This window comes from Macrotis lagotis, chromosome 5, assembly GCF_037893015.1.
Source record: "Macrotis lagotis isolate mMagLag1 chromosome 5, bilby.v1.9.chrom.fasta, whole genome shotgun sequence".
Lineage (NCBI taxonomy): Eukaryota > Metazoa > Chordata > Mammalia > Peramelemorphia > Peramelidae > Macrotis > Macrotis lagotis.
In genome coordinates this window covers 254,764,285-254,787,405 of record NC_133662.1, presented here as the reverse complement: position 1 = coordinate 254,787,405, position 23,121 = coordinate 254,764,285, and the positions used below count along the sequence as shown (strand labels likewise).

Genomic DNA, 23,121 nt, shown 5'->3' with positions numbered 1-23,121 from the left:
CAGCACGCAGCACGCAGCACGCACGCAGCACGCAGCACGCAAGCGCGCGGCGGCAGCTCCTCTCAAGTCGCGGACAGCGACCCCGCGAGACTTGCCGCGCCCCTCTCCCAGCCCCAGTCTCGCGAGGTCGGCCTCCAAGATCCCGCGAGAGCGTCCTCGCCCCCATACTTACTTCCTCCGCCTTCTTGCTCTCCTGCCAAGGTTGAAAGGGACAGCGCGGAGGGGATCCAAGTCGCGCGAGAGTTGGAAGGCCTGGCGGGATTTCGTTTGGTCCTTAGCAACCAGATGCCGGAAGAAGCGGCGGCGGCGGCGGCGGCAGGAGGAAGGCGTGAAGGCGGGCGGGAGGAAGGAGGGGAGGAGCCGGAGCGGCGACCATCGTCCAAACCTTCACAAGAAAACAAAGGCCACAAGCGCCCTCGGTCCTCCAGCCGGGCGGAGCAGGGCCAGCCCTGTGGATCGAGGGGGCGCGGAGTGGTGATCTCTCTCCGGGTCAGCATCCCTGAGAGGCGAAGGCAGCCCTTGAACCCAGACCCCTGTCTGTTAGTCGGTCACTGCCTCTCCCAGGGCAGCAGCAGCGGGCGCCTGGGAACGACTGCAGCCATGAGGAGAGCACAGGCGTGTATGGCCGCCACACCAGCATGCCCCCCCATAACTTTCTCCCAGAAGACACATTAACACGCACTTAGAGACACAAACTGTATCCGGCAAGGTGCAGCATCACTGTATCCTGGTGAAATGGAACCTGCAAGGGGGCTCTCATTTCATCTATCATCTATCTATCTATCCATCTGTCTGTCTTTCTATCTACCTGACAGACTCTATCGTTTATATCTATCTATATGTGTGTGCACATAGAAATGTATGTGAATGTATACATTTACATGCACATATGCATATCACACACATATATGTAAATATTTTTGTGAAGGACCCAATGGGAGAACTTTCTAGGACAGTGTTTTGGGGGTTTTTGAATTTCAAAACTAACTCAAATTCCATTGCACAAGCAATTTCATACACCAGCCATGGAGCGTGTGCTGGTTCTGAAATCAGGATTTATGGATGAAATGACTTCTGGTCTTTAGTTTCCTTATCTGTAAAGAAGGGGAACTTGGCCCATATAATATGAAATTCCCTTCTAACTAAATCTGTGATCCTGCTCATCAATGATAAGTATATATATATATATATATATATACACATATTCTCTTAGCAAAGAAATAGATATAGAACACTTCCTATTTAATTAGTCAAATTCCACTTACTGTGCTAAATACTGAAGGTAAAATGTACAAAGAAAGCAGCTAGGTGGCGCAGTGGATAGAGTATTGGCTCTGGAATCAGGAGGACCTGAGTTAAAATGGGACCTCAGACACCTAAGTCATTTAACCTCATTGCCTTGCAAAAAAAAGAAAACTTCAGAGGTTTATATTACATAGAAAACTCTTAAGAAATTGTTTTTAGGGGCGGCTAGGTGGTGCAGTGGATGAAGCACTGGCTCAGGAGTACTTGAGTTCAAATTCAGCCTCAGACACTTAATAATTATATAACTGCATGGCCTTGGGCAAGCCACTTAACCCCATTGCCTTGCAAAAAAACCCTACAAAAGAAATTGTTTTTAGTTTCATTCAGTTTATGTTAATTAGAAAGGATATAACCACCTCTCCTAATCTAAATTCAGATGGCACATGGGATAAAGTATTTAAAAAGTCACAATGTTATTATGCCTTCTAAAAAACATTAAAATAACAGTGAAAATTAGAAGTAGTCATTTTGGCTTCTTGTGAACCTGGCTTTTGTTTATTTTTTATTGTCTTGGTAAATAAGGATTTTACATTTTTTATTTTTATTGCTGCCTTTTGTTATTATATCTTATTCATTGACAAATATATCTCCTCCCTGCAATGTACTGAGACCGTCCTTATAACAAACATTAGGAAGAAAAGTCAAAAGTCAGTTTAGCAAAACCAACCAACATCTTGACTATTTCTGACAGTATATGCAATATAGGGAAGAAGATCTTATCAAAACTTTTTAATTCAATTTGGATTAATAGCTTGAAAATATAATTTGTCAATGGACTCTAGGCCCCCAAATGTATCTCTAATCATTCTATATTCTAATCACCTCTAAACACACACACACACACACACACACACAAACACACACAATCAATGTAAATAGGTAATAGGCAACATACTTATGTAAATAGGTATATATATGCATAGTATAAGTTGTTCAGTCATGTTTGACTCTTCATAATCCCATTTGAGGCAACTGAAGTACTGAATTAGTTTACTGTTTCCTTCTCCAACTCATTTTACAGATGAGGAAACTGAGGCAAACAGGATTAAGTGACTCACGCAGGGTCAAACAGTAAGTGTCTAAGGCTAAATTTGAATGCAGTAAAATGAGTCTTCCTGATTCCAAACCTAGTACTTTGTCTTCTGCACTACCTAATTACCCCATAGTACAGATACATTTTGCTAAATATAATTTTTTTGAAAGCTTTATTTTTCACTGAAGATGCTTTATTACAAAATCTTTGATCATCTTATGGACATTCAGATGATTCCTTGCATCTCAGTTCAATAGCTCAAGAAGTAGACTTCATCTATTACTTTTTAGTAAATGGCTTTTTTTTAAGATGGAAAGAAATGTATTTATGCAAATTCCTTTTTGTCTCTTCCCAATAGAATGGCTGGATTTCAGATGTGTGAGCCCACAATGCTTTACAACATATTGAATCAGGAAGCAAAGCACTCCAGATTAGCAGAGTCCAACTATCTCTATTTACTAGGTAAGTCAGAAATTCCTTTCCTATTCATTTGTGGTATAGAGCTATTCAGTGAACATCTTGTACATATAGGGTCCTAAACTTGCCCATGCTGTGGAGAATGAATACAAAGCTGTCTAAAACAGGTCCAATAATCTCTCTTCCCTGCCCAATCTGAATGGGGGAACCAAATGGCAAAGGGACTAGTGAGCAGTTTGGGCTCAGAGGCAGAAAATTATAGCATGGGATCCATAATGGAAAGCAAAGGAACCTGGGACATGGTTAGATAAAAACCCAAGGAAAGCCAGGGATTCATGCAAAAGGCATATTTTTTAGTTTGTTTGAGCCCTAGCATTTAATGCATCCCTACCAGTCTTGGCCTTCTGAATGAGTTTTCCTGAATGAGTTGCTCCTGCTTCCATTTCCTCTAGGGGAAACAATAGTGTTTGCAGGGCAGTAACTACCCTAGATTTTATGTTCTGACAAAATATACAATATTGACTGTAATACAAAATAGAATATTGTTCATGTAAAGATACATTTATAGATTGATTTCTCACAGTAGTTGGGGACAAAAGGATATCTTTCATTGGGAGGAAATTTTCTGGCCTAAAACTCCTTCAAAGTGGGTAAGTGGGAACTTGGTAACTCATTCCATAATGAGGTAATCTAGTTTGGGAAGAATTTGGGGGGATAAGTAGTATTGTTTGTCCTTAGGTAGGAAGTTGATGCCACGACATGCTAATAAATTGGATTTCAGTGAGGCAGGGTTGTGCAAAGTCAACAACATCACTCTCCTCCAGAGCCATCTGGGACCAGTGACCAGATATGAATCAGGAGGACTGGAGATGGGAGTGGAAAACCTTATAAAGATAAACTAAGATCTTTATCAAGTTTCACTTTAACTAAGGTAATGCCCATTCCTTGATTAAGACTGGTAAGAAAGAGATGAAGTGGGGTGGCTAGGTGGCGCAGTGGATAAAGCACTGGCCTTGGAGTCAGGAGTACCTGGGTTCAGATCCGGTCTCAAACACTTAATAATTACCTAGCTGTGTGACCTTGGGCTTCAAGCCACTTAACCCCATTTGCCTTGCAAAAAAACATTAAAAAAAAAAAAAGAGATGTAGCAAGGAATGACCTCTTTTGTGCAGTCAAAAAAAAAGTCAATCTGAGAGGGGAAGACTCTCAAGGTTTCTGACCCAAACAGAAACAATTGTTTTTTATATTCACTCTGATCCAGTCAAGGCCTAAACTAAACCAAGTAGTATTGTCCTGGGATCTATTGTTGGCCAGTCCATGAGAACTAGAATGATTTGGGCTGGGTAAGAAGGCCAAGAAATGGGGTAGCCATAACCTAGAAGGGGAGAGCTATGGAGAGTTATTTTCTGTCTAGTTCCCTGAGAAATCAGCACTCTTTAGACTCCTAGGTCAAAAGAGGTCTGCATTCTCTAGTGTTCTGTGCCAAGAGATGATGATGTTTTTCCTTTATTCTTGAAGAAGACCATGACATCAGGAAGGTAATTCCATGACAAGCACATGAATTAGATTTGAGTGTGGGGGTTCTGTGCTAAGTCACCAGCCTCACTTTCTCCTCTGGGTCCATCTGGGTCTAGTGGCCAGTTATGATTGTGTTGGAGGTGACAAGACCATAATCCATCCTTCCACACTTTGAAGAGTGCCCCTGGGGGTGTCACACCAAGACTTTTCCTTTGTAGACCCACTGTTCTAGAAGCCAAAGGCTGTACCTCTACAACTTGTCTTCATCCTAGATTTCTTTGTTTTGAGTGTAAACCATACTGTTGTTTTTAAAAGATTGTTTGGGAAGGATGATCTTGGTATTGAAGAGGATCTCCAGGTCCCTCATTCTATTGAAGACACTGAGGGCCTGGACACCATGACCTCAGCTAATTGGTTCATAACAGGCTTAGAACAAACGTAAGCCCAGGCCTTATGGGTCCTTGTCCAACAAGAAACAGATTCTGGAAGGGTTTACTTCAGAAGCAGTTTGGAAAAGTTGTGGGAAAGAAAGCATCAATCAGGGAGTAGAAGTGACTCCCCCCTGGAGGAAACCTGGGATTCTTTTTGAAGAGATTCTATCTCTGCTGCTTATGGGATAGAGCTCAAGTGATCTCCCTCAACAAGAAAAAAGACAATGCATATAAAAACCAACAGAGAAAACAAGTCTTGAGAGGGTTTTAATTTTTTTCATTGAGAGTCTTTGTTTTCTGATACAGAAGAGGTTAAAAAGAGAGTATTGAGAATTCACTTCCATTCCAAAAGCATCTAGAAAATTCCAGGCCCTGTGACAGGAGAAAAATGAAAACACCCCCTGCCCTCACAAAGCTTATGCTCTGTTGGGGGAAAACAATATGCCTGCTAAAGACTTCCACACTAGAAATTGGAGACTTCTAAGGTAGACCTGAAATGGCAATAATGAAACTGGCATGCTTCCAGAACTTTTCCCAATACCACATTAAATGAAGCCTCTATATAGACATAAAGCTACAGATGCAAACAAAAAACATTAAAACATTGAAACAAGTTTTCAGTTGTAGGATTGTCAGTGAAGATCTACCACTTTAAGTGAAAGGAAGTAAAGCCCAGCTAGTCAGGAGAGCAGGAAAGCCAGTGGGAGGCCTCTAACCACAGTGCAGCTCAGATCCTTGCAGCTAGATAGCAGATCTGCAGTGAAGGTTCCATCCCTAGACAAAGTCTGAATCTTAGGAACACTGGACAACAGACAGGTCTGTGTTGGGAACAAACTACTGCAAATGCAGTCTGAACATAAAGGAAACAGGGTTTCAGGGTTCAGGGTTCAGACCCCAGTCCCAGCACAAAAAGCTTGGAACTATACTCTCTCTACCCCAGGAGCAGAGCTTAACAATAAAAATGAGCAAAAAAGCAAAAAAGAGCATTAACCATAGAAAGTTACTATATGCAAATAAGATGATAAAATGTCATCTCAGAAGAAGAAAGTGTGATAAATTACTTACATGGAAAATCTCAAAAGATTCTATGAATTAGACTCAAATCCAAAATTTCACAGAAGAGCTAAAAAAAGATTTTAAAAGCCAAAAAAGAGAAGAAGTAGAAAAATGGGGGGGAAAATAAAAGTCATGCAGGAAAATTATGAAAAGTTGACCTAAAAAATTAACTCCTTTAAAAGTGAAAGTAACCAACTGGAAAAATAATGTAGCTCTTGAAAAAATAAAGTCAATTAACTGGAAAAGGAATGCATCTCTAAAACTCCAATCAACTGGCTAGGGAATGCAATTCAACAAAAATGTAAAATTAACCAACTGGAAAAGGAAACACAAAAACTAACTGAAGAAAATAAAACCTAAAAATTATAATTGGATTAGAATTAGACAAATAGAAACTAATGAAACTTTAAGACATCAATATTCCATCAAACAAAATCAAAAGGCTGAAAAAAATTGAAGAAAATGTAAAGTACCTTTTAGAAAAACAAATGACCTGGAAAAATATGTCCAGGAGAGATAATTTATAAATTATTGGGCTACTAGAAAATTTAGATCAAAAAAAAGAGCCTGGAAAATATCTTTCAAGAATTTATTGGGGGCGGAGCCAAGATGGCGACAAGAAGGGATCCAGTCTTAGGAGCTCTCTGATAAAACTCATCAGCTAAGGACTCTAACTAAACTTTCGAGAGACAGAACCCACAAAGGGACCCAGTGAGGCAGTTCTCCTACTCAAGGTAACCTGGAAAAGAGCAGAAAGGCTCTGCTCCCCAGGATTGGAGAGGCAGCCTGCCAGAGGGGTGGCCCACCAGAGTCAAAGGACTTCAGCCTGCCAGAGGTAGCCCCAGGGCGCTGGGAGTCTTAGCTCACAGCAGCGGGGGAGCCTCCTGAGCTGCACCCCGAGGAGCACTGGGCACAAAGTAGGGGAACAGTGCGGGACCTCTGCCAGAGCAAGCATGTGGAGCCCAGCCCTCGGGGCACACAGGGAGCAGCTTGGTCTTACTGCAGCCCAGAGCCAGAAGCAGAAGCAGACAGAGCTGGTAAGCAGGAGCCCCCAGGGCATGAGCCCATTGAGCTGAGGGAGGGGAGTGAAGAGAGACTGCAGAGCTCTTCTGTCCTCTGCCCCTGGAACAGGACTCTGGGGCTCTGACCACATTCAGATCCTGACCCCAGTCCAGGCCCCCCATAGAACAGCAGGGCCCCCCCCCCCAGCCCCGTGGCAGAGGGGGGCACTTATGGTCATTCACAGACCAGGAGGGAGGACAGAGCCTCACACACTGAGACCCTTGTGGGAGTGTCCCAAAAGCTCAGGAAGCACCCCCAAACCAGGCCCAGGCTGGGAAAATGAGCAAGCAGAGAAACAAAAGGAAGACTATTGAGAAATATTTTGCAAATGAGCCCAAGAAGGATCAAAATGCTCAGTCTGAAGATGAGGAAGCACAAGCTCCTGCATCTAAAGACTCCAACAAAAACAGAAATTGGGCTCAGGCTATGACAGAGCTCAAAAAAGGCTTTGAAAATCAAATGAGGGAGTTGGAAGAAAAACTGGGAAAAGAAAAGGAGAGAGATGCAGGAAAAACATGAAAATGAAGTCAGCAGCTTAGTCAAGGAAATCCAAAAAAATGCTGAAGAAAATAGCATGCTAAAAACCAGATTAGGTCAAATGGATAAAACAGTTCAAAAAGTTATTGAGGAGAAGAATACTTTAAAAAGCAAAATTGGCCAGATGGAAAAAGAGATAAGAAAACTCTCTGAGGAGAACAAATCCTTCAGACAAAGAATAGAATTCAGGGAGATTGATGAATTTACCAAAAATCAGGAATCAATACTTCAAAACAAAAAAAATGAAAAATTAGAAGAAAATGTGAACTATCTCATTGAAAAAACAACTAATATGGAAAACAGACTTAGGAAAGATAATTTAAAAATTATTGGAATACCTGAAAGTCATGATCAGGAAAAGAGCCTTGACATCATTTTCAAAGAATTACTACAGGAAAATTGCCCTGATATTCTAGAAGCAGAGGGCAAAATAGAAATGGAGAGAATCCACCAATCCCCCAGAGAAAGAGATCCCAAAAAACCAACCCCTAGGAATATTATAGCCAAGTTCCAGAACTCCCAAGTCAAAGAGAAAATATTACAAGCAGCCAGAAGGACACAGTTCAAATATCGTGGAGCTGCAGTCAGGATCACACAGGACTTAGCAGCAACTACATTGGAAGCTCGTAGGGCTTGGAATACAATATACCGAAAGGCAAAAGAGCTTAGAATGCAGCCAAGAATGAACTACCCAGCAAGGCTGAATGTCCTCTTCCAGGGAAAAAGATGGACTTTCAATGGACCAGGGGAATTTCAAATGTTCCTTTTGGAATGGCCAAAGCTGAACAGAATGTTTGATCTTCAGATACAGGACTCAGGTGAAGCATGGAGATTGGAGGAGAGGGGGGAAAATATGAGGGACTTAATGAGGATGAACTGCATGTATTCCTGCATAGAAAAATGACACTGATAATACTCATATGAACCTTCTCAGTTAATAGAGCAGGTAGAGAGAACTTTTATAGTTGAAGCACAGGAGAAAGCTGAATTTGAAGATAAAATATGGTATAAAAATGGAGTCAATAGAAAAAAAAGGGAAAAGGAATGGGAGAAAGAAAAAGGAGAGGGGGAATAGTCCAAGATATTTCACTTAAGATTTTTTTTTATTACAATGAGCTATTGCAATGATATGAAAGTGGGGGAGGCAAGGGGGAATGAGGGAACCTTTGCTGTCATCAGAGATGGCTAAGAGAAGAAACAGCAAATATACTCAATGGGGTATAGACATCTGGAGTAAGAAGGAGGGGGGGGAGCAGGGGAAAGGGGTGGGGATGTGAATAAAGGAGAAGAGGATGGACCATGGGGGGAGAGTGGTCAGATATAACACATTTTCTTTCTTACTTCTTGCAAGGGGCTAGGATTGAAAGACCTGCCCAGGACCATAGGGCCAGGTGGATTCTGGGCCTAAGGGTTGGTATGGGGGCTCAGGGCTTCTTGGCCCCAGGACCAGGGATCTGTCTGCTGAGCCAGTCAACGACCCTACAGCAGAGTCAGAGTGAAAGGAGAGAGAAAATAGAGTATGTGGTAGTGGAGAAATAAGAAAGGAGGGAGTTGCGATCAGCAATGGCAACATTGGAAAAATATGGAAGTAACTTTTGTGATGGACTTATCATAAAGAATGAGATCCACCCATGACAGAGTTGTTGGTGTTGGAACAAAGACTCAAGCACATTTTTTGTTATTATTATTTGGGGGAGGGTGCAGGGCAAGTGGGGCTGGATGGCCTGCCTGGGGCCACATAGCAGGGTGATCTTTGGGTGTCTGGGGCCAGATTTGGACCCAGGTGCTCCTGGCTCAAGGGCCAATGCTCTGTCTGCCACCCAGCCACCCCTACTATTACTATTTTATTTTATTTTGGGCCTTTTTTTTTCTTCTTTTTGGTTTTTGCAGGACAGTGGGGATCGGGTGTCTTGCATGTCACATGGCTGGGTGATTGTTGGGTTTACGAGGCTGGATATGGGCTCGGGTGCTCGTGGCTCCAGGGCTGGTGCTTCGTCCATTGCGCCACCTGGCCATACCTACAATTATTACTATTACTTTTATTTTTAATTTTAATTTTTTTCTCTTCCCTTTACTTTTTTTGCCCAAGCAAGTCTATCTATCTTCATGGAGGAGGAGGGGTATTTTGTGTACTTGTAAACAAGAATATTTTATTAATGTAAAAAAAAAATGTGTACAAAATGAGAATAAAAAATAAATTCAAAAAAAAAAAAGAATTTATCAGGGGAAAACTGCCCCAATATACTAGATCAAGAAGATGAAATAATCTTTGAAAGAATGCACAGAATAACTCCAGAAAGAGACCCCAGGATAAAAACTCCAAGGACTGTCATAGCCAAATTCCAGAATTCTCAAAGGAGAAAATTCCACAAGCAACCAAAAAAGAAGCAATTTAAATACAAAGGGAACAGAATCAGAATTACACAGGACATATTTCAGAGGGCAAACAACCAAGAATTTACTATCCTGCAAAATTCATCATAATTTTTCCAGAGAAAAGATGGATTCAATGAAATAGAGGACTTTCAGAATTTTTTGATAAAAAGATTAGAACTGAACAGAGATTTTGTTCTTCAAATACAAGACTCAAGAGATGCATAAAAAAGGCATATAGAAAGGAATGCTAGTCAAGAACATTAAATTGTAGGGTTGAATATAGTTGAAAAGATTGTACTTGGAGGATACCAGTATGGTTAGCTCTTGTCCCTTGTTATTGAGGAAGACCAAAATGACATCACTATGTTTGAGACAAAAGACAGTGCCTCCAACTGTGTCTGATCAGCCCAATACAAGCTCAGAATGCTCTATCACAAGTCAGGCACATGTTTACTCTAACCTTAGGTATCTCATGTTTCCTTTGAGTTACTTTAATTCTGCCTTGCTTGTAGAGCTCAGCACTTTCTCTGATGAGGACGCCCTATGCTGGGTGGTCCTGTGCCAATGTCTCCCATGCCTTACAATCAATTCTAAAGTTCTTAAGAGAGATCTTCTGGGTGTCCCAATACTTAGAATATTTAGAAGCTCTATACGTAATTAAATCACAAGTGACCTCACTTTACCAGCTATCTAGAGGTTTATAGTATTCTAGGAGCAGAGGGTGGGAGTATACTTAGAAGAGTTGGACATGAAGAGAATTGGGAGTGATCTTGCCTTAATCCATATTTTAATTAATGAGAGCTTTAGTGCCATGGTTGGGGTTCTAAAGGGACAATGGGAGAGAATATACCTGATACTTTGGTTGGGGAGGGTTGTAGGGCTATGGTTGGAATACTATAGAGAAGGAGGGGGAGAGTATCCTTAGAAAGACTGGACATGAAAACATCATGAAGAGATTTTGATTTGCTTTACGCTTTAGCTACAACTGAAGGGAGTATGCTGGGGAGCAGGGTATAAATGGTTCATGAAATGATTTGGCTTGGCATGATGCTTTGGCTCATGAGGATTGTGTGTCCATTGGAGGGTACTTGAAAAAAGAATAAGGTATAAAGTGATTATCATTTAATGTGACTGATGACTCGAGTATATTTATATGAGACAGAAGAGGGGAGGATACATAGTGACTATGAGGCAATGCTGCCTATCAATCAAGCAATCAACCAACCAACCTTTGAGAATAAGGAGTTTATTTTGAAAAAGGGGATGTAAGCTCCCCCGCCCATTGCTCCCCCTTCCCGCCATGGCTTCAGTTACTAGGAGTGTGTTTGGGGACCTCCCCAACGGAGCCTGGGTTATGGAGAAGTTCCAGCTGCAGTCAGAGTGGCTGAGGGTGGAGATCATCTCCCTGGGCTGCACTGTCACCGCCCTGGAGGTGAAGGACCAGGATGGCAACTTCTCCGACGTGGTGCTGGGCTTTGCCGAGCTGGAAGGGTATCTCAAGAAGCATCAATATTTTGGAGCCATGGTTGGCCGTGTGGCCAACCGAATTGCCAAAGGGACATTCACCATAGATGAGAAAGAATACAACTTGGCTGTTAACAATGGACCTAATAGTCTACATGGAGGACTAAAAGGCTTTGACATGAGGTACTTGTAATTCATATTATCTGCCTTTAATATGATGGGATTGTTTTAACCTAACCTAAGGCCAGCAAAACTTGAAATTATCTAGAGTCCATATTAATATAAGTGAAGTTCACTAAACCAAAAACTTAATGTAAATGACTTGTTGGGAGTAGACTAGAATATTAGATACTACCTGAAAGTCTGGCTGTCAGAAACCTTAATTTTGGGAACAACAGAATTGCCATTATTTGTATTGTGTTAATGATCTTTAGAATAACAGAAATACCAGATGATTTTGTTATATACTCATGTCTATTTTGAATTAAAAAAAAATTCTGCACATTAAAAAAAAAGAAAAAAGGGGATGTAAGTACAAGATTGAAACAATAAAAACATAAAAAGAAGGATTATATTAGGAGAAGGCTAAGCATTAATGAATAAATAACACCAGGTGAAGAGGCACAAAGACTTACTATAGTAGAGGGAAATAAGAGAAAGTGTAAATATTGAGTAAATCTACACAATTGATTTGGTCCAGTGAGGGAATAACATACATTCCCATTTGGGTTTAAAAATCTATCCTACCCCACAGTCTGTGTGGGGGGCAGAGTGGGGGAGAGATGGAAAAAGAAAAACAGGGAAGAAGGAACTGATAAAAAGAAGATGAAGGTAAAAGTAAAAATTTTAAAGGAAATATAAAGGAAAAAATTGGTGAGAAGAAATAAGGGGAAAGGAAAGATAAAATTACAAATTGGGGAAGCTAGAATTAGTAATCTTAAGTATAAACATGAATGGGATGAAATCTATAGAACAGAAACAGATAGCAGAATGGATTAAAAACAAGAATTCTACAAAATGTTGTTTACAAGAAACACATTTGAAGTAGAGAGATACACAGGGTAAAGGCTGGAGTAAAATATATTATGCTTCAGCAGAAGTAAAAATGGTAGGGATATTGATCTCAGACAAAGCAAAAATAGATCTCATCAAAAGGGATAAGGAAGGAAAATTACAGCTTCTTAAAAGGCATCTTGGGCAATGAAGTTATATCACTATTAAGTATATTTCATAACAAGTAATTAGAAAATAAAATAAAATATTCCAAAAAAAAGTACCACACTAACAACTGGAAGAATCCAGAAAGGTCTCATGTAGGAAGTGATGTTTAATGTGACACTTGAATGAGACTATGGATTGCAAGAGGTGCAAGTGAGGAGGGAGAGTCCAGTCTGTGCAAAGACCCAGAGATGAGAGATGAGAGGCCATGTCTGAGGAAGAGGAAGTCGAGTAATTTGACTGGAATGTGGCTTATGTAGTACTGCTAGGAATGACTGGCATTACTGGGTCAACCTGAGTGACTGCTTCACTGCTTTCCATTTTCAGATGTCCGTAGTCAACGAGAGTATGATGAAAGCCACATCGTCACAGCCCAGAGGATGAAGCAGGTATTTGGTGGTGCTGCACTGTCCATCTGTTGATGAACCTGGCTCTTTGTTTCTCCTTTCCCCCTCAGGGCTATGTGGTGGAGAGACCACAGGGCTTGGATCCCGAGGCCTGAGTAGGTTCAACTCCTGGCCCCATCACATATGAGTCAGATCACCATCCCTGAGCCTCAGTGTCTCCTTCTGTCAAAGGGAAGTGATCATGCTTGTAGGTAATGTCCCATCTTCCTTCATACAACTTCTCTTGATGCAGACTGTTCACCATTCCTTTCTGTCCAGAATCCACTCTTCTCTCATGGTCACTTCTTAGCATTCCTCACTTCATCTCACAAACTTGGACACAATGTTCAACTCAGAGACTTTATATTCTTCCCCCTACCAGTGTCAGTGCTCTTTCCCTCTTGGAGATAGTTTTGTGCAGATTTACATCTGTTTATCTGGTGTCTTCCTCATAGAATGTCAGCTCTCTGAGAGCAGGGTCCCATTTCTGTCTTTTAATCTTCAGCCCACAGTTCATTGCTTTTTCCTTAATACTTTGAGGCTTGAATTGAAATGAATTGGAATGATCTTAAAATGTTGTAATGAGATAATAGATGTAAAGTGCTTTCTAATCAGTGTTATAGAAATGTATAGTAATTTACTTTTTTTTTTTTTGCCTTTTTTTCTTGGTGAGGCAATGGGGTTAAATGACTTGCCCAAGGTCACACAGCTAGTAAGTATTGTCTGACTCCAGGACCAGTACTTTCTCCACTGCCCTAGTTGGCCCTAGTAATTTATTTCTAATAGGAGAGATGAAGAGGGAACCAGTGGACATCCACCACTGAAATCTTTTTGGTGCTACCATGTTTGAGTCAGTGGCAAGTGTTATACCATTAATAAAAAAGAATAGAATTTGGGATGAAGAAGAAGAAGAATGTCCCAGGGACATTCTCAGCTAAAGACATTAATGGCAAAGAGTTCTAGGTGATATCATGAGAGCATTCTTATCCATTTCTCCTCCTTCATTAGGACAGACACTACAAAGAACTTGGGCAAACATTCAGCCATTTTCTCCTTTTAAAAACAGAATTTATCAGAATAAAAAAAATAAAGCTTTTTTTAGTGATGCTTTACTTAGCTGTTTCAGATTTTGAGTTTATTATGCATATTTTTCTTGTATATGTTCATGTATGTATGTATATACTGTCATCACCTATAGAATGTAACATCCTTGAGGGCAGAGTTTCTTCCTTTTTTGTTTTTAAGGGAAAGGGTTTGTGATTTCATTATTAACCATTCAGCTTCTCAAATGCAATCATAGAATGTAGTCTAGCAGATGAAGTTTTCAAATGTGAGCAAGATGAATTTAAGTATGAGTTGTGAGCCTCTCTAACTGGGTCAAGAAGGGATTTTAAATCCCTTGGAGGATTTTCAGCAGGTTGCTAAGCCAGTGGAGCAAGATTCCTAGTTCCAGCGTTGGAACAATAAGTAGACGGACCAGGCCCCTGAAAGAGAATCATTCTTTTTTTTTTTTTTAGGAGGCAGTTGGGGTTAAGTGATTTACCCAGGGTCACCCAGGTAATAAGTGTCTGAGGATAGAGTTGAACTCAGGTCCTTCAGACTCTAAGGCCAGTGCTTGCTCTATCCACTGTCTCACCTTCCTGCCAGAGAATCACTCTTGAGGAGTCTCTCCTTCATTGTCTCTACAAATGGCCTTGTCACTGACCCAGTCAAAGTGCATCCATCTGAGAGCAGAGAAATGCCAAGAATACATGGATGTGGAGAGGCAGAGACCTAAGTATAAAAAGGAGTGCCAGGATCCTTACGTTATCCCTGTACTACAGGACTTTCCTGCACTAGTGTTTCATTATTGAGGTTTGATCCCAGTCTTCTCATTTTATTTATGGGGAAAGTGAGCTCCAAGATTTTTGGAGAAATATATCAACTGTCCTTACTAGACTTGTGGAGTAAATGCAGAATTTGCTTGAAAAGAACTGAGTCTTCTAGCTATTTATTAATGGAGTGTGTGAGTGATAATGTCTACCCAGTGATAATGCCCAATCCCAGAAGGGTTACTTCTACAATTGTTAATATAGTGGGACCAACCCGCGAGTCCAGTTTGGGAGAGTTGCCCCAGAATATGACTACCCATATCCATGTGTCTATACGTATATACATAGACACACAGACATGCTTTGTATGTATATCTTCACCCTCATAGACACATAAACATGTGTATGTGTTGTTTCCCTCAATAAAAGTCAATCTCCTTGAGAACAGGAACTGGTTCATTTTTGGTTTTTTAATCCCCAGATAGTACCTGATCCATCATGGATGCTTTATGAATGTTTATTGATTGCTTACCCATTGAGAGAGATTCAGTTGGGAACACACTGGAGTTTTGTATGATGTGTTAGAACAACTTTTTCAATAATATTTTTTAAAGTAGAGCAGAAGAAAGAAAGCACATGGTCTGAAAGGGATTATACTTGCTATTTAAACCAACTATACTAGCCCATACCCAGATTTATTTTCATCTCCCTAGTCTTTCATGAAATTGGCTTTTAAAGTCCAGCCTCCTGTCTCACTTCCTTTGCTCACCCTCTGGTCCAGCCCCAGCTTTCCAAGTATTTGGATAGAGGACACATTGGAGACTAGGACGATGATGGCGGACTACGCTTGTGAAAAGGAAGAGAAACTGGAAGAATTGGAGCTCTAGAGTATAGCCTCCTTTTCTCTCATTCAGAGAGAGTGGAACTGTAGTTGTTTGTCCTGCATTCTCAAAGAAGAGCACAACATCAGGGAGGTGATGCCATGACAAGCACATGAATTGAATCGGAGTGAGGGGGGACTGTGCTCTGTATGTCACCAACCTCACTTTCTCCTCCAGAACCATCTAGATCCAATAGCCAGATATAAATCAGGATGACTGGTGATGGCCCTGGATATCAGGAAATAAGGGTTAAAAGTGACTTGCCTTAGGTTTTACAGCTAGTAAGTGGAAAGCATCTGACTTGGCAAGAGTCACCCTGACTCCAAGACTAGTGCTGTACCCACTGTGCCACCTCGCTGTCAGTCAATCAACAAACCTTCCTCAAACACTTCCATGTGAGGCTTTATGTCTAAGTAAACATTCTAGGGGCAGCTAGTACCAACCACAGCTCAGTGGAGCCATACTACACAGATTCTGGGTCTGGAGCCAGGATAAATATCTGAGTTCAAATATTGCCTCAGACACTTAACAGCTGTGTGATCCTTCACCCCTATTTGTCTCAGTTCCTCATCTGTAAAATGGGGATACTCTGAAGAAGGAATGACCAATGCAATATCTTTGCCAAGAAAACCCCATGACAAGCTTATGAAATCACAAACTTGGATATGAATGAACCACTGAACAACACTTAACAACCACAAGCACAAAACCACCCAGGAGAAAGTATCATCCTTGCAGTCCCTGAGAGGGCAGTGCACTTATTGCCATCACTCCAGCAGTTAGCTCAATAAAAAACTCCATCTCTGTATACAATTAGAGAAATTAAAAGGTGGGAAAACATCTCTTTCCTTTAGAATCTATCTCCTTTTAACTTCTGATCAAGATAAAACTCTTCAGTCTTCACTGGGCCCCTTTTTTAAAATTTTTTTTTAGGTTTTTACAAGGCAATGGGGTTAAGTGACTTGCCCAAGGCCACACAGCTAGGTAATTATTAAGTGTCTGAGGTCGGATTTGAACTCAGGTACTACTGACTCCAGGGCCAGTGCTCTATCCACTGTGCCACCTAGCCACCCCCCACTGGACTCCTTCTAATCCAACATCAGCATTTATTAAACACATAATGCACTGTGAGATGTTATTCAAAGAAATTACCCAGAAGGCTCAGTGGAGATGTCTTCATAAGGCCATAATATGATAGAGGGATCTAACTTAGACTAGGACCACTGGGGGGAAGTTACAGGAGACTTGGCTTCAGAAAAGAATTTTTAATTAATTAGAACTATTTGAAAAAGAAAATGCCTACCTTCTGAGGGAATGAGTTCTTTGGTGCTTTTGGTTTGAGCAACTTTTGACAACCAACTACCAGGGATATTTTTAGAGATATTAGAGGTAATTTTTGGTTAGGGAGTCAAACTAGATGATCAGTAAAGATTCTTTCAATTATAGGATCCTTTAATGAATGAATTCCCCCTGATTGAGGACATGCAAAGCAATCTGGACAATATATGAATGCTACCCACACAGGAAAGGGGTCCCCGCGATGGTTCCTTACCAAGATGCCATAGCATTAACCATATTCTCTTATTGTTTTGTTAGGAAGATGGTGAATATGTGGTTCCAGCATCCATGGATCTGGAGTGTGTGAAGTACTGTGTCGTGTATGATGGAAAAACCGACTCCTTGGATATGAAGCTTGAACTAGAATTAAAAGAGGAAACTGAGGAGAAGATGGAAAGTATGTCTGTATAAACCCTTGTTGTCATTCAGTAGTGAAAGAAGGATGCAAGAGTCAGAAGAAAAAGGTAGAGGGGTCACTGTTGTAACTCCTTAGACCACTCAAGCTCTGGTATGGTTTCAGTTTCCTTGGTTTCTGTGACCCTCCTCATTAGAGGAGGCAGCTTCGGTGTAGGCTCTAGAGTCCCAGGACCTGCCTCTGACACTCTTCCCTCTGTTTCTTTGAGTCAATTGCTTCATCATCCTGGGCCTTGGTCTCTTTGTCTGTAAAATTAGACTATTGGGCCAGACAGTTTCCATGGTCCCTTCCAGCTCTACATCTATGAACCTATAATCCCAAGACATTTAACTTCTCTTATAAAATGAAGAAATTGAATTAGATGGTCTCTGAGATTCCTTCTGCCTATTTAAAAAATTAAATTCTTTTTATTATAAACTAGAAAATCATCATTAAATATGAATGTTTCCATACACAAAGGCAGCATATTGTATTCGAAGCCACAAACTCACTGCAATACAACTTGTATTAGTACTGACATTGCCCTACTTATCCATGTCCCCTTAAAGGTCAAAAGGTAAACCCTTGGTAATAAAAAGGAAGATAGTGCTATAAATGGAAGTATAAGCAAAGCTGTTTATTGAGGGAAGGAACAGCCGGCTGGGTCTAGGCAGACTCCAGCAGGGGGTAGTGGTCAGAGCAAGTCTTTTTATAGGGTAAGAAATATAAGAGAAAGGGTGGTATGGTTTCTTTAGAGACTGGGAGACATTTGGGGTTTTCATGGAGAATGTGTTTTGTTTGGGAGTCACCAAGGCATGATAGGAGTTGTTTGGAGTTTCTTTGGAGGTTAGGATTTATGTCCTCAGAAAAGGATAAACATTGGGGCTCTCCTGGGCAAGAATGGAACTCAGGCCTAGATCCAACATTTCCCTCTTAACTTCAGCCCTATCTCTTCTGTGTTAATTTGTAATGTTTCATTAGCACTCTTTCCTTTTTTCTCTTTCCTTTTTTATATTATTACATTCCCTCCCCACAACTTTTTCCACCTCCTTAAATAAATTCTCTCACCTATAATGAAATTATAGTCAAATAAAACAAATTGGTATAGTAGTAGTAGTACTATTTGTACCAAGATGATTTATCATCATTCTTCCAGAGACATGATTGGTTATTTCATTGACCAGAGTTTGTATGTCTTCCAAAATTATAAATGTATAAATTTCTCCCTTGGTTCCACACCCTTTATATCAGTTTTTACAAGTTTTTCCTAGATTTCTTCCATTATTTCATAGAAAACAATAATTCATACACCAAATTTTTGTTTCTAGTTCTTTACTATAAAAAAGAAGTGTCATTGTAAGCATTTTTGTCTACCAAGGTCCTTTTCCTTTTAATTTCTTTGAGGTATATCTTAGTCATGGTAGTTCTGGGTCATAGGGTTTGCATTTGAGTGATGCTTGGATAATGTTCCAATTACCTTCCAGAAGGGCTAGACCAGTTCATAGTCCACCATAATCCCTCCAACTATTAGTGTCTGTTTATGTCCTCTTTGTCAGTCAGAAGAGTAGAAAAAAGAATCTCAGAGATGTCTTAGTTTGCATTTCTCTTATTAGAAGTAATTTTTTAAATTTACATTTTTATTTATTTATTTACACATTGCTAAAATAGTCTTGTTGTAAGAGTAAACATAACCTCCCTCTCCCCCCCCCACAAAAATAAAAATCCTCACGAGAGATAAAGTGAAAGAAAGAGAAAAAAAAATGTGCTTTAATCTGTGTTCAGATACCATCCGCTCTGTTTCTGGGGGGTGGATCTCATTCTTTATCATAAGTCCATCAGAGAAGTTACTTCCATATTTTTCCACAGCTGCTGTTGTTGAGTGTAATTCTCTCCATCCATTCCTCCCCATTACCATTTATTATATTTTCTCTCTCATTTAACTCTGTCCCTCTTCAAAAGTGTGCAGTGAGGCAACCAAGTGGCACAGTGGATAGAGCACCAGCCCTGGGGCCAGAAGATCCCAAGCCTACATCCTGCCCCAGAGGCCAAGAAACCACCCAGTTGCAGGGTCCTAGACATGCCACCCAATCCTACTACTTTGCACAAAGTAAAAAAGAAAATGTTATATTTGATGATCCTCTCCCATGATTTACCCTCTCCTCTTATCATCTACATCCCCCCTCTACTCCCCCATCCCCTTTTTCTCATTCCTTTTTCTCTCCTTTTTCTTCATGACTCTTTTACATATAATATCTTAGCCTATTCTACCTCTTCTTTTCCTTTCTCCCAATACATTTCCTTTTCATCCATTGACTCCATTTTTACAATATATTATACCTTCAAATTCAGCTCCCTTCTGTGCCTAGTAACTGCTCTATTAAATGAGAAGGTTCTTATGAATATTACCAATATCTTCTTTCCATGCAGGAACACATACAATTCAACATCATTAAATCACTCATAATTTACTCTTCTCGTCCACCCTCTCTATGCTTCACCTGAGTCCTGTACTTGAACATCAAACTTTCTGTTCAGCTCTGGTTGTTTCAACAAGAACATTTGAAATTCCCCTGTTTTGTTGAAAGTCCATCTTTTCGCTGGAAGAGGATATTCAGTTTTGCTGGGTAGTTGATTCTCGGTTGCATTCCAAGCTTTTTTGCTTTTTGGAATATATTCCAAGCTCTACGAGCCCTTAATGTTGACACTGTTAAGTCCTGTGTAATCCTGGCTGCAGCACCATGATATTTGAATTGCTTCCTTCTGGTTGCTTATAATATTTTCTCTTTGACTTGGGAATTCTGGAATTTGGCTGTAATATTCCTGAGGGTTATTTTTTTCTTATCTCCTTCCAGAGATCAGTGGATTCTCTCAATTTCTATTTTGCCCTCTGTTTCTAGGATATCAGGACAATTCTCCTGTAGAAATTCTTTAAAAATAAAGTCAATGCTCTCTTCCTCATCAGACTTTCAGGTAGCCCAATTATTTTTAAAATGTCTCTTCTGAATCTGTTTTTCCATATCAGTTGTTTTTTTCAGTGAGATATTTCACATTTTCTTCTAGTTTTTCATTCTTTTGCTAATATTTTATCATTTCTTGATTCTTTATAAAGTCATCATCTTCCTTTAGCTCCATTCTACATTTGAAGGAGTTGTTTTCTTCAGAGAGCTTTCTTTTCTCCTTTTCTTTCTGGCTGATTCTACTTTTTAAGCCATTCTTTTCTGCATTAAATTTTTGGACTGCTTTTTCCATTTGACCTAAACTGATTTTTATCATGTTGTTTGTTTCAGCACTCCTTTGGATCTCTTTAACTAAGCTACTGACTTGGTTTTCATGTTTTCCCTGCATTTCTGTCATTTCTCTTCCCAATTTTTCCTCTACCTCCCTTACTTGATTTTCAAAATTTTTTTTGAACTCTGTCATAGCCTGACCCCAGCTCCTGGATACTTTGGATACAGAAGTTTGGACTTAATTGTCTTCTGAGTGTGTGTTTTGATCCTCCATGGGACCAAAGTAATTGTCTATGATCAGGTTCCTTTTTTCTGTTTACTCATTTCCCCAGCCTATGACCTGGGTTTGGGGTGCTTCCTGAGCTTTTGAGTATTATTGGGACACCCCCACAAGGACCTCAGTTCCTGCAGGATCTTATGAGAGCCACTCACTGCTCTCCTATCTTATGTTCTGGTCTGTGAATGAGCACAAGCACACCCCTCTGCCCTGTGAGGAAGGTTCCTGCTCTATAGGGGGCCCAGACTGCAACCAGGGTCTGAATATGGACAAAGCACAAGAATTCTGTGCCAGGAACAGAGGAGAGATCTTGACAGGCTACTCCCACCCCCTTTCCTTCTGTGGGATGAATGCTCTGGCAGCAGCTGCCAGGCAGATCCCTGCTGGATGGCTCCAAAGGTCTGCTTCTGTTTCCTGGGGTCTGGACTGTGCTGACGGCCATGGTGCACTGAGGGCCATGGCTGTGTTGAGGGTCAAGTTGACCTGGGCTTCATGCTCACTCTGGCAGAGGTTTACCTCTGATCTTCCAAGCTGTGCTTAGTGTTCCCTGGGTTGGTGGGGCAGGAAATTACTTCTGCTGCCACGAGCCAGCACTCTCAGGGACCCAGACATCTCAGCAACTGTTCCTGGAAGTCTAGAGCTCCTTCGCTTCAGCAAGGAAATCTAGGCTGTGCTGCCGCCCCCTCCAATCCTGTGGAACAGAACCTTACCACAATCTTTCAGGTTACCTTGGGCTGGAGAATTGCCTCACTGGATCTTTCTGTCACTTCTATCTCTCAAAAATTTAGTCATATTTTAAGATTTTTGAAATATTTTGGAGAGAACTCCTAGAAAAGCCTGAGCTCATGTTGGTACCTTATTAGAAGTAATTTTTTTTATATTTTTTATTTAATATTCTCATTTTGTACAAATAATATTTTTACATTAATAAAATATTATTAAGAGTAAATGAAATACCCCCTCCCCCCTAAATATAGACTTGCTTGAGCAATAAAGGGGAGAGAAAAAAATTAAAATTAAAATAATAGTAATAATTATAGGTATGGCCAGGTGGCGCAATGGACGGAGCACCTGAGCCCACATCCGGCCCCATACACCCAACAATCACCCAGCCATGTGACATGCAAGCCACGCCAACCCCACTGCCCTGCAAAAACCAAAACAAAAAGAAAAAATACCCAAGATAAAATGAAATAGTAATGATAGTAGGGGTGGCTAGGTGGCAGACAGAGCATTGGCCCTTGAGCCAGGAGCACCTGGGTCCAAATCCAGCCTCAGACACCCAATGATCACCCTGCTATGTGGCCCCAGGCAGGCCACCCAGCCCCATTTGCCCTGCACCCCCCCAAAATAATAATAATAATAAAAATGTGCTTGAGTCTTTGTTCCAACACCAACAACTCTGTCATGGGTGGATCTCATTCTTTATGATAAGTCCATCACAAAAGTTACTTCCATATTTTTCTACTGTTGCCATTGCTGATCGCAACTCCCTCCTTTCTTATTTCTCCACTACCATGTACTATATTTTCTCTCTCCTTTCACTCTGACTCTGCTGTAGGGTAGCTGAGTGGTGCAGCAGACAGATCCCTGGCCCTGGGGCCAAGAGTCCCTGAGCCCCCATACCACCCCTTAGGCCCAGAATCCACCTGGCCCAGTGGTCCTGGATAGGCCTTCCAATCCCAGCCCCTTGCAAGAAGTAAAAAAGAAAATGTGTTATATCTGACCACTCTCCCCAAATGGTCCATCCTCTCCTCCATCACTCACATTGCCCCCCTTCCCCCTGTCCCCCACTCCTTCTTACTCCAGATGTCTATACCCCATTGAGTATATATGATGTTTCCTCTCCTAGCCACCTCTGATGAGAGCAAAGATTCCCTCATTCCCCCTTGCCTTCCCCCCTTCCATATCATTGTAATAGCTCATTGTAATAAAAAAAAATCTTATGTGAAATATCTTGGACTATTCCCCCTCTCCTTTTTCTTTCTCCCATTACATTTCCCTTTTTTTTCTATTGACTACATTTTTACACCATATTTTATCTTCAAATTCAGCTTTCTCCTGTGCTTCAACTATAAAAACTCCCTCTACCTGCTCTATTAACTGAGAAGGTTCATATGAGTATTATCAATGTCATTTTTCTATACAGGAGTACATGCAGTTCATCATCATTAAGTCCCTCATATTTTCCCCCCTCTCCTCCAATCTCTATGCTTCAGCCAAGTCCTGTATCTGAAGATCAAACCTTCTGTTCAAATCTGGCCATTCCAACAGGAACATTTGAAATTCCCCTGATTCATTGAAAGTCCATCTTTTTCCCTGGAAGAGGACATTTAGCCTTGCTGGGTAGTTCATTCTTGGCTGCATTCTAAGCTCTTTTGCCTTCTGGC

The 23,121-nt window shown here is 40.9% G+C and overlaps 1 protein-coding gene across 1 annotated transcript in view; it reads left to right on the top strand.

Annotated features, from left to right (window-relative positions):
• Positions 1 to 295: 295 nt before the first annotated feature.
• The window catches only part of STYXL1 (serine/threonine/tyrosine interacting like 1), a 64,332-nt gene continuing 41,506 nt past the window's right edge, over positions 296 to 23,121 (top strand). Inside the window, exons 1-4 of the mRNA XM_074189452.1 lie at positions 296 to 489; positions 2,697 to 2,800; positions 12,745 to 12,806; positions 17,092 to 17,230. Of these exons, the coding sequence (XP_074045553.1) occupies positions 2,698 to 2,800; positions 12,745 to 12,806; positions 17,092 to 17,230 (304 nt within the window). The 5' untranslated portion in view covers positions 296 to 489; position 2,697. The remainder of the gene's footprint in view (positions 490 to 2,696; positions 2,801 to 12,744; positions 12,807 to 17,091; positions 17,231 to 23,121) is intronic.